Raw genomic sequence first — 11,749 nt, 5'->3', positions numbered from 1 at the left:
GGGTGCGGGTGTCCGTCCGTCCCCAGGAACGGGTGACAGCGACGGGGAACGGCGCGGAGCTGCGTCAGGGGAGGGACAGTCGGGGGTTAGGGGGAGGTTCTGGCCCAAAGGGCGGTGGGCATGGCACAGCTCCCCTGGGCTGCGGGCGCAGGGAGCGGTTGGACGCTGCTGCCAGACATCGGGTTTGCGTTTGGGTGGTCCTACACGGAGCCAGGAGTTGGACTCTGTGACGGACTCTTTAGCAGGGTCCGTTGCGATAGGACAAGGGGAAATGGTTTCAAACGAAGAAGATTGGATATAAGGAAAAAGGGTGTTTTTTTTTAGAATCAGAGGATCACGGAATGGTTTGGGTTGGAAGGGACCTTTAAGATCATCTCGTTCCAACCCCCTGCTATTGGCAGGGACGCCTCCCACTGACCAGTTTGCTCACAGCCCCATCCAGCCTGGTCTTGAATGCTTCCAGGGAGGGGGCATCCGCAGCCTCACTGGGCAACCTGTTCCACTGTCTCACCACCCTCACAGTAAAGAATTTCTTCCCAATATCTAGTCTAAATCTACCCTCTCACAGTTCAGAACCATTTCCCCTTGTCCTGTCACTACATGCCTTTAAAAAAGGTCTCTCCTCAGCTTTCCTGTAGGCCCCTTTCGGGTACTGGAAGGCCAGTAAGGGTAGTGAAGCACTGGCATGGGTTGCTCAGAGATGTGGTGGATGCCCCATCTCTGGAGACATTCAAGGTTAGGCTGGATGGCACTCTGAGCACCTGATGGAGCTGTGGATGTCCCTGCTCACTGCAGGGGAGTTGGGCCAGATGGCCTTTAAAGGTCCCTTCCAAGCCAAACCATTCTGTGATCCTTGTGGGTCTCTTCCAGCTTGGATTCTCTGGTTCCACAGTTCTGTGGCTCCACAGTTCTGTGGCTCCACGGTTCTGTAGCTCCACGGTTCTGTAGCTCCACGGTTCCGTGGTTCCACGGTTCCGTGGTTCCATGGTTCCGTGGCTCCATGGTTCCGTGGCTCCATGGTTCCGTGGCTCCATGGTTCTGTGGCTCCATGGTTCTGTGGCACCATGGTTCCATGGCTCCATGGTTCTGTGGCTCCACGGTTCCGTGGCTCCATGGTTCTGTAGCTGCACGGTTCTCTGGTTCCATGGTTCTGTGATTCCATGGTTCTGTGGTTCCATGGTTCCGTGGCTCCATGGTTCTGTGGCTCCATGGTTCCGTGGCTCCATGGTTCTGTGGCTCCATGGTTCTGTGGCTCCATGGTTCCATGCTTCTGTGATTCCATGATCAGGAGGCCCTTGTCACCAGGGAGATCTCTGCTTTTTAACTCAGCTCTCAGGAGCTCCTCTAGACTCAGCAGCCTGAGGCTGCAGTGCAGGCACTACAGCCATGTGCTGCCATGTGGGTGAAGTGCTCGAGACAAGTGTCCATCACTTCTTGGTGCTTGATTTTTAGTCCAGTGCTGCAAAACAGCATGGGAGGGGGATCACCATCTGCTGCCTGGGCAGAATTATTCCTTCTTCTTGGAAATAGCCAATCCCATTCTTTCCCATATCACTTATTTTACATCATCCTTCTGGGTATACATTTTTTTCCTCACTTTGGAGACAGAGATCTGTTCCCACTCCTGCTTGCCTGGCATGCTTTCTATTTTCTGCAGTAAACTACTTTCCTTATCCATCATACACTGTTTGGGGGCGTGTCAGCATCTCTATGTGCCTTTTCTTAGTACATGCCCCAGATATACGTTGTTTTCACTCTCTGATTTTTGAGACCACCTTGAGTGCAGAGACAAGGTTTTTCTCCCCTAGATGCAGATTGTGTTGGGTCACTGCTGCCTTTCATACTGATTATGCAACCTTGATATTGTGCATGATGTCGACTGCCCTCTCATGGGGCTTTGCTTACCCATGTCCCCTGGTCCAGGGCTGAATTTCCATCCCCCAGCCTCCCCGGCTCAAGGAGGGGAGTCCCATCTCCTGACTGGCTGCCAAGCATGGGACAGCACAGGGTATGGTCCCGGGTGCTCCATGGTGGCAGGGCCTGAAGGAGTCCTAATGCAAGCCATGCCCTCAGGAAGAAGCTCTGCTTCCCTGTCCCTCTGCTTCCCCTGCCTCCTCTTACCCTGCCCTGACACGCGGAAGCCAGAGGAGGGAGTGACGACACGCCTTGTTTCCCCGAAATCACTCTGTGCTTTCACTTTCTAGGGAAGTGACACAGGCGGAACTATTGTGGGCAGCTGCCTGTTCCTGGATGACCGTCTGCAGCCCCGAGGGTCTCGTGCCCCTCACCCACCGACACAGCTGTGTTTCAGGCGGCTGCAAGAGGCAAAGCAAAGACGATGGGGACCACACACAGCTCCACATTCTCCATCCTTGTGAAGTCTTTCTCAGGAAAAAATATTTCTGTGCTGGTGTCTTTGGACGACACGGTGCTGGACCTAAAGATGAAGCTATTTGCACTGGATAGTGATTTCTACCCTTCTCAGACAAGACTGATTCATGGTATCCAAGAGTTGCTGGACGAACTAACTCTGAGGCATTACAACATTACCTCCAACAGCACTGTATTCTGCATTCGTAGGTGTAAGTACCAGGCCAGAGGTGGAGAGAGGCCATGGGAGCAGGCTGACCTCTGGCTGCCAAGGGGAAGGGGCAAGAGGACCTTCAGCCAGGGAGCCCTGTGCCTCGGGGGGGAAGAACTGGGAGGGGAGGGCAGAAAGGGGAATGGATTTGGGGGAGTGCTTCCCCTGACGTGACCAAGTTCCTGAGCTCTGCTCTGCTTTGTGTTGCTGTTGCAGTGCGAGGTGGTGGTGGTTTACCTGTCCTCCAGGGCATGGGAGGTGACTTGGGTAAGATCACAGTGCTCACTGGCAGTCTCGTGGAGGGAGGGGATCTGCATGTGTGGTGAGTGTGTGTCCACTTCAAATGTGGAAACTGTGGTAAATCTGGGAGCACAACCGGGGACTGTGCAGCTAATGGGATGGGGAAGACCGGGTGAAGGTAGGACGGCTTCATTTTGGTTGAAAAAAAAAAACATTAGATCAAGTCCAACCATCCAACTAACACTATAAATCCACCTTTAAACTTTGTCCCTCGGTGCCACAGCCACGTGTCCCATCAATACCTCCAGGGACTGCGACTCCACCACCTCCCTGGGCAGCCTGTCCCAATGCCTGCCCACCCTTTCTGTGAACAAATTCTTCACAGCAGCCAGCCTAAACTTCCCCACTGCCACCTCACGTCCTATTGCTTGTCACCCAAGGAAAGAGACCAACACCCTGCTCAGCTGCATCCTCCTTTCAGGTGATTGCAGTGAGTTGTAGAAACAATGACCATCTTCTTGCTCGGGACACAGGTTTTCGAGGACCAGAGATGCACAACCAGGGCGGTGCGGCAGATGTCACCTCATGGATAAAAAAGCATGGCGGTAAAGAAGACATCATCCCAGGGATGGCAAATCAGGATGATCTGGCAGGCGTCACCTCAAGGTTTGAAATGCAGGGTGGTACAGCAGGCGTCACCTCAAGGTTTGAAATGCAGAGCGGTACGGCAGGCGTCACCTCAAGGTTTGAAATGCAGGGCGGTGCAGCAGGCATCACCTCAACAAGTGCAAAGGTAAGGGCTGGTGGGATGCCCGAGGCCTGAGATGGAGGGAGGAGTGCAACAGGGCTGGGCAACAGGCAGGGTGAGAGCACCCTGAGCCCACAGCCATCCCCACAGGGATCTATGGCACTCCGTGTCCTGCAGCAGGGCTGGCCTGTGCCGAATCCAGGAGGCCTCTCCTCATGGCCCTGGCAAGCAAGCACAGCTGAGGGGAGAAATCTGGCTTGGGAGTGCTCTTCTTGTGTTCCCTTCTCCAGGAAATCCAGAAATGGCCACAGTCAGATGTTCCAGCAGAGGAGAGAAGCTGTCACTGTGTGAGAGAGGTAAGGGTCCTTGCCTGCAGCTGTGCTCTGCAGTGGCCTTACAGGTCCTCACAGGGCACAGCAGGCAGACCTCAGCTCCCACCTGTACCTCCGGGACCTGTTGTTCACAGCAATCCTTTGGACTCCAGAACAGTCCAGTCTCCTTGCTGTGCTAACTCAGCATGCATTGATTCGTTTTACATTAGTGGAAAGGCTCTTTTCTACTCACTTGCATCCCAAATTTATTCTGTCTGCTAAACATTTCATCTGTCTGTGTCTACTGCTTTCTCTCTGTTGAAGCAAGTCAGCAGCCAACATTTTCTCTCCCAGGAAACAGAAACTATGCTATCTAGAATTTCCAAGCTCAAAATACATCCCAAAAATCAGTGTGTGAAACGTGTAGTCTGGAGCTCCAGGTATGCATGTCCAACCATTATCTTTCCTGTTGGTCCATCAGGGATGTATGCACTAACTGGTGCCTTCCCCGTGCCAGTGGGGATAAGTGTTCAGCCCTCCTTGCTATGCCAGTGCACAGGATTTCTCGAGGGCACCTTGCTTAATGACAGCAATGAGCAGCCACGTTCAAGGGTCATGAGCACGTACACAGAGCCTGCCTGCCTGCGTCGGACATGTCCCATGCCTACCTCAGATCCCAGGGCAGTTGCCAGTCATTGATTTTCCTGGCCTCTTCACGGATGAGTGGTGTTTTCTGGACACCATACAGCAGGGTCTGTAGTCCCCTTGTTCTGAAGAGGTAAAAGAAACACAGTATGTTTGATATACAACCACAGCAGCAAGTAAATGAAAGCACTGGGCACATTTCATGAGCGCTCCTTTGCTGAACAGCTGCTTCCCACCTTGTCAGGTGTCTGAGTAAGAGCAGAAGGTGTCTGGAGGCTGCTTGGTGCAGCTAAAAGAAGGCACCATGCTGGCTCACCTTAGGCCATGTGGCAGAGCCTGCACGTAGAGAACTATTGCTGCAACCAGGCCACCAGGCAGCCCACTTGCACCAGACCCCTGCCACTTTCAAACTGCCTCTCCTTCGCCATCCTTTCTTCTTTTTAGTTCTCTGCTCTGAGCAGGGGAAAAAAAAAATAGCAAAATAACATTGCTTGGGTAGAGCTGCTCATTACCCTGCTGCTGCTTGTGAGGTTCGCAGCTCACGGGCCAACCTGCAGTGTGCTTCACTGCAGTTCTCAGCACGACTCTTGCAAGTGGCATCCAGTGCACAACACCCCATTCAGCCCCAAACCACTCACACTTGTGTTGCAGGAACTTCAGGAAGTGAGGCCGCTGATAGATTCATGCAATTTGACGGAACAAAACATATACAAGTAAGAGCTCCTAGGAGAAGTGGGAACACTTTCCAAAAGCCTTCATCACACATGGCGTGAGCCTGTCCTCTCTCCCACTTGCAGAGTCTGTCTCCCTGGACCAGGCATCTTCCAGTGCTCTGAGACGGGCCTTGCCTTCGAGGTGGAGTCAGCAGCCAGCATTGTGTACAGATGTGCCACCTGGGCCAAGTATATGAAAGAGGCTGACCAGGAAGTGTTGGTACCTGCTGGGCCTCTTTTCAACATCTGGGCGCTGCCCGGAACCGTGCGGGCTGTGTATCTCCCCCACTTCATCTGCCTGACAGGTATGGCAGCCATGGGACCTGCTCCCTGACACAGCCCCCCTGCCCCTCAGGCACCTGGGTTCTCCCAGGCCTCTTTCCCTCAGCCTCCAGTCCCTGTCCCCCAGAGATGCTTCCAGGACCTGCTCACACAGGTGGGCACAGAACAGCAATTTACCAAAACAACTCCTGGGGACCTCTCTCCAGATGGGGCCAAATTTTTCCTCCCTTCAGAGGTAGCCTGTGCTCCCTTGTGTTCTTCCACCTTGCTTTGCCATCCTCCATCCTTTTCTCATGTTTTATTAAACCTTCAGTGTGCTCCCTTCCCCACTACCTGCTCTGCACTCACACCACTGGATCCTCCTCCCCTCCTCTCCCAGTTGCTGTGATGACCCACAAGGTTCTGCCTCAGCTTTGCAGCAGTCCCAAGCTGCTACCTCAAGTTTGCAGTTTTCCCAAGGAAACCCAAAGGAAGACTACCACAGGCCTGTAATACCCTGCTGGGCACAGGAACCCTGTAAATCCCAGGGTATACATCACCCCTAAAGCAGAGTATGTTATCTATGTCATTTTGTGTTGGTGTCTGTCTCCTTTCTTCTAATAAACCCTCAAAGAGAAGGAGGTAACCTGGTAGGGTGCAAGGAAGACAAAGCAGAACCTTGTTGCCTTTGCTGTCTCTTTCAGATGTAGATATCAGCGAATGCTTTGTTGCCCATTTTGAATTCCAGAAGATGACCCTACAGATTCCGACAAAAGTGATGGCTTTCTCTGCTGTCCTGGAGAATCCCAGCTTCTCGCTCCTTGGGGTGGTTTGGAGAAAGTTACGTTCAACCATTTCTCTCCCTATGCACTCCTTAGTGCTGATCTTCCAGCAGTTCTTTGCTGCAGATACAACCCTGCATCTCTACCTGATCCCAGATGACATCTCTGTGAAGCAGGTAAGATGGAGGGAGCTTGACCAGTTTAGAGGATGACGTCTGGTGTGGCTGCAGTTGCAGGGAATGGATTTGTTAAGCAGAGAGCCCTCTCAGTTTTGCTCTGGTGTTTCCTGCCTCCATGAATCACTCTGTGCTTTTGGCTGGGACAGCATATCCTAGCACGAGCAAAGACACGGCACAGGATGCTCTGCAACATGGCATGGAGCAGATGTCAGACTTGCTGGCTGCTGCCATGCACGGTAATAGGTGGCTACATAGCAGGTGCTCTCCTGTTGTGTGCAGCCCTCTTACAGCACTGCCTGTAATGCATGTTCAGGAGTCTGTTCTGACTAGGTTGTTCCCTTCTCTTCTTGACTTTCCAAGGGCAGTGAGAGCTACCTCCAGCTCACAGCTCTTTTTTTTCATCTCTCAAAAGTGATCCTTGATGTTTACAGGCCATTGAAAAACAAGAGCTGAGCTGGAATTCAAAGCTTATTCCCAAGCCTCCTCCATTCAGCCCTCTGTTCTTTGGCTACAAATACCAGCTGTCCAGTAACACTCAAGTGAAGATTATGCCTGAAGTAAGTGGGATTGTTCCCTTCTTTTTTTTAATTCTTTTTTTTTTTTTTTTTTTTTTGAGTGAAACAGAAAATACCACAGCTTCTCTGGGTCTTTAGTTCAGCTTTGTGATCCTTTCCCTATTATCCAATCAGAATTTCCCTTGTCTCAGCGTGTGCGTGTTGCCTCATCTCATCACTATACACTTCCAAGAGGCTCTGTCTTTTCTTTAACCCCCCCCCTTACATTGTTGAAAACAGTGATTAGTTCTTTCCTTTGCCTTTTCTTCTCCAAGATGAACAAACCGTGTCTCTCTGCCTCTGCTTGCATGTCATGTTGTCCAAATTGCAGTGGTGGTGCAACACTTAGAGAACATCAGAATGGTGGTAAAATCTCTGCTCTTGGAGGTTTCCAGTATTCTGCTAGACAAAGCCTAGGCTGAGCCAATCTAGAATTGACAACATGCTCCCTCTTTGCGAAGGAGGCCAGATGAGACACTCCAGAGTTCCCTTCCTCTGGGACTTTTTTCTTCATTTCTGCGTGGCCAGGAAACATGGGATGATGTGTGTAAATTCACAGTTCCACAAGGTGAGACTCAACTTCCTTCTTATCTTTACAGGCACACTTACCGTTTTGCTACAAGAGTCCAAAGGAACAACAGCTCTTTGTTGAGATCTACATCAGGAATATGGCAGAGGAAATTGAATTCCTTATTACAGATAGACAGAATGACACCGTGGTCTGGAGGGCATCACTGAGAGCAGGTAGGATCAGGCCCATCTGTAAGGGGAACTGAGAAGACGGGACAGTGAGCTGCACTTCTTGTGACAGTGAAAAGAGATGCTCAGATACTCTGAGTGCAGGGTATGGTACTGTGCCTTGGGGTCCCTTCTCTGTTAGGCTAATTCTGCACCCCTAAACTAACACCTACGAATGTACACAGCCCTGGACCCCACTTACCTGAGTTCTCAACAGATGGGTGAGAAATAACGTAAGCAGGAAATAATGGCTAATGGTTCCATGGAAGATCAGGCATCTCAGGAAGATTTTTAGAAAGGGTCTCCGTTCTGGTGATGGTGCATTTCATCATTTCCCTCCTTTCTCTTTCAGGTGATCTTAGTCTTCCTAGAAATGTCTTCAAGATCCCTTCAGGTCAGTACAGCTTTTCAGAGCTGCATTTATTGAGTCTGAATATTTATTTGGGGTTTACTATCTTCGGGCTTAAAGCAGAGAACCAACCACCTTTTTTTCCCACCCTTATGACTCTTTCTGGACAAAAAACCTTTAAAGCTTTTATTATTCCCTCACTGTTGGCAGCATGCTCTGTAAACTGGCATATTGTTGGGGACCCTCCCAACTGTTTTGCTTTCTTTGTGATCAGACATACTCTTTTTATAGAGAATGAGCTTGTCATGGTTTTGTGATTTTTGTTGTCGGTATTCCACACCATTACATCATGCAAAGCACTGGCAGTTAAAGAGTTAATTCCCTGGTTACTGCAAACTGCCTTTTTTGGTGTGTGGCCCTCCGAGGGGGAGGGGAGGAGGTGCACTCCCCGGGGGTCTTTGCCTTAAAGGGGGTGGTGAAGCCGCCTGGGAGACTTGGGGTCTGTTCCTTCCTGCCCAGCGGAGAAAGCACATGGTCGTCCTGCAGTTTACTGTGTAAGACTTTCAGCTTGTAAACTCTCTGCTACAATTCCACTAGCCTCAATTTCAATATATTTAGTAAAATTAGTTGTTTCTCCTCAGATAGGTGCTGCTGTTTTGTTTTAGATCTGCTTACGAGTCCCCTGCCTTTCCCCTCTTCCATTTGTTTCCCCAGGGTGCGGGTCCACAGCTTCCCTGCTGCTTTAGCCGCCGGACCGCTCGGGGCTGGCCCCTAGCCACTGACAATTTTTTTTTTTCCTCTTTTCTCTTCTTTTTTTTTTTTCGGGCCTGTCCCCCTTGTCACGGATGCAGACCCTTAGATAACACCGTGACAGGTCCCTTCTCTGTTAGGCTAATTCTGCACCCCTAAACTAACACCTACAAATGTACACAGCCCTGGACCCCACTTACCTGAATTCTCAACAGATGGGTGAGAAATAATGTAAGCAGGAAATAATGGCTAATGGTTCCATGGAAGATCAGGTATCTCAGGAAGATTTTTAGAAAGGGTCTCCGTTTTGGTGATGGTGCATTTCATCATTTCCCTCCTTTCTCTTTCAGTTAATCTTAGTCTTTCTAGAAATTTCTCCATGATGCCTTCAGGTCAGTACAGCTTTTCAGAGCTGCATTTATTGAGTCTGAATATTTATTTGGGGTTTACTATCTTCGGGCTTAAAGCAGAGAACCAACCACCTTTTTTTCCCGCCCTTATGACTCTTTCTGGACAAAAAACCTTTAAAGCTTTTATTATTCCCTCACTGGTGGCATGTAAACTGGCATATTGTTGGGGACCCTCCCAACTGTTTTGCTTTCTTTGTGATCAGACATACTCTTTTTACAGAGAATGAGCTACAGCTAATACAGTTCACAGCCTACAAATATTTCATTGGACTTTCAATAACTGGTATAGTTGGTGCATCTCATACCTTACAACAAAGCCAGTGCTTCCTACTTGCTTCAAATACTGTAGGAACACTGGAAGGGACAGCCCCTGGGCTGTAGCCAACCTGACCTCCCTCAGCTCTGGCCCTGTCCTTGCCTTGGCTCCAGTGCTTCCACCACTAAAGAGGGAGCTTTCTTCTGGTGGCTCAGCCCCCTGGCCAGCAAGCAGCACTGCTGGTACAGTGGAGGGAATGGGAGCACATGGCTGTGGGACAGGGTGAACAGCCCTTGGGTGTGTCAGCTAGGATGCAGAGTACCACAGCAGGAACCAACCTGCCTTGCCATGTGCAGCACAGTAACACAGGCTTTGGTGTCTGCTAGGTGCAGCCTTCATGAAGAAGCACAAGACAGAGCTTTGTTCCAGGATGGGGCAGCTCTCCTCCATTCTACTACACTTAAGGACTGAAGGTGTAATCAACAGTGATGAAGAAGAGGAAGTGCAAGCTCAAAATACAAAACAAAAGAAGAATCAATTTCTGCTGGACCTAGCTGAAAGAAAAGGGCCCAGGGCCCAAGAGAAGCTCTTTAAGATCCTCCAGGCAAAAGACCCGTTCCTTGTTGAAGACCTGGAGAACAGCTAAGGCCAGGAAAGCAGACGGCTTTTGCTCCCATAGCCAGGTTAAGGGAGTGACAGCATAGTCAGGCAAAAGGAGGGATTTATCAGTGCCTGAATCCTGACCTTTCAATGCAAAATCCATGGAGCAAGCAATGCCAAAGCCTTCTGAGCCACCAACTTACCTGACTTATCACTAGAAGTGGACAGTCAGTCACCAATGAGAAGCTGCTGGGACAAGAAACCTTCGTTCCTAATCCAGTGCCCACATTGTGAAGCCGTCTGCCTTCTGAGAACACAAGGTCTCTGTGTCTCCAGAAGCTCCAGGCAGCTGCTGGTCGAGGAGTTATCATCACAACAGGTACCTAACAGAGTCACAGAATTGTAGGAGTTGGAAGGGACCTCTGGAAATCCCCCAGTCCAACCCCCCTTGAAGCAGCTTCCCTACAGTATGTTACACAGGAAAGTGTCCAGGCAGGGTTTGAATATCGCCAGAGAAGGAGACTTTACAGCCTCTCTGGGCAGCTTGTTCCAGTGCTCTGTCACCCTCACAGTAAAGCTTTTCCTCACAGAATAAGATCACTGAGTCCAACCATCAACCTGAACTCTGTTTTCAAGTATTTTTTATTACACTATATTCCTTATAGTAGGTGTATGTCTTTTCCTTCAACGTTTCTCAGTGTACACTCTCAGAAGAATCCTGCACTTGTAGAGGGCCACCTTCAGTACCCTCAGTGAGATTCAATTTATAGAACTTCCTATGTTCCAATTTGTGCCCTTTGCCCCTTATCCTGTCACTAGGCACCTGCAAAAATAGTCTGGCCCCATCCACTTGACCCTCGCCCTTTAGATATTGATAAGCATTGATCAGATCCCCTCTCAGCCTTCTCTTCTGCAGGCTGAACAGCCCCAGGGCTCCCAGCCTTTCACCACCAGGGAGATGCTCCAGGCCCCAGCCATCTTGGAAGCCCTCTGCTGGGCTATCACAAGCAGTTCCCTGTCTGCCCTGAACTAGGGGGCCCAGAACTGGACCTGGTGCTCCAGATGCGGCCTCCCTGGCACAGAGCAGAGGTGAGGAGAACCTCGACCTTCTGGCCACATTCTTTGGTATGCACCCCAGGGTTCTGTTGGCCTTCTTGGCCACAAGGGCACAGTGCTGGCTCATGGTCACGCTGTTGGCCATCAGGACCCCTAGGTCCATCTCGGTGGGCTGTCAAGACTGAGGGAGCTTGAAATGAACCTGGACTTCGCCAGCAATTGGGTGGGGGCGAGGGGTGGCTCTGAGGCGGGAGGGGTCATCCTGCACAGACCCCGACGGGTATGCAGGGGGGGAGAGCTGAGGGGCAGCACAGGGAGAGCAGTGCATCTCCCCAGACCCGGTGCGAAGGGGAGTTCCGTTGCAATCACAGCACCAGAGCAGTGGGCCCGTCGGGGTGGGGGCGGCGGGGGCACCGAGCGGCGACACTCTCAACTCCGCCACATATGGGCACTGCGCTGCCCGAACGCTCCACTACAATTCAGGCTCCGGAACGGGAAATCTTAAGTCGCGCACATAGCCGAGGATCAACTCCGCGCCCAACCCCAAGGACATCAGAGCGGCCCAACAGAGCCATG

General features: G+C 50.9%; 1 protein-coding gene across 2 annotated transcripts; it reads left to right on the top strand.

Annotated features, from left to right (window-relative positions):
* LOC110406437 (caspase recruitment domain-containing protein 8-like) lies at nt 2,205-10,714 on the top strand. Of its 2 annotated transcripts, XM_021412937.1 has the most exons (12): nt 2,205-2,582; nt 2,798-2,848; nt 3,355-3,614; nt 3,860-3,925; nt 5,177-5,238; nt 5,323-5,543; nt 6,204-6,457; nt 6,892-7,017; nt 7,614-7,758; nt 8,105-8,146; nt 9,202-9,243; nt 9,904-10,714. In XM_021412937.1, the coding sequence occupies exons 1-12, from the start codon at nt 2,339-2,341 to the stop codon at nt 10,161-10,163; spliced, it is 1,773 nt and encodes a 590-aa protein (XP_021268612.1). In that variant the 5' UTR covers nt 2,205-2,338; the 3' UTR covers nt 10,164-10,714. The 2 variants fall into 2 exon arrangements, with proteins under 2 accessions (XP_021268612.1, XP_021268613.1); XM_021412938.1 differs by lacking the exon at nt 9,202-9,243.

The sequence above is a fragment of the Numida meleagris genome, chromosome 14 (assembly GCF_002078875.1).
Source record: "Numida meleagris isolate 19003 breed g44 Domestic line chromosome 14, NumMel1.0, whole genome shotgun sequence".
In the NCBI taxonomy this organism is placed as follows: domain Eukaryota; kingdom Metazoa; phylum Chordata; class Aves; order Galliformes; family Numididae; genus Numida; species Numida meleagris.
The sequence above is the reverse complement of the archived record's forward strand: the minus strand, read 5'-3'. Positions and strand labels throughout refer to the sequence as shown.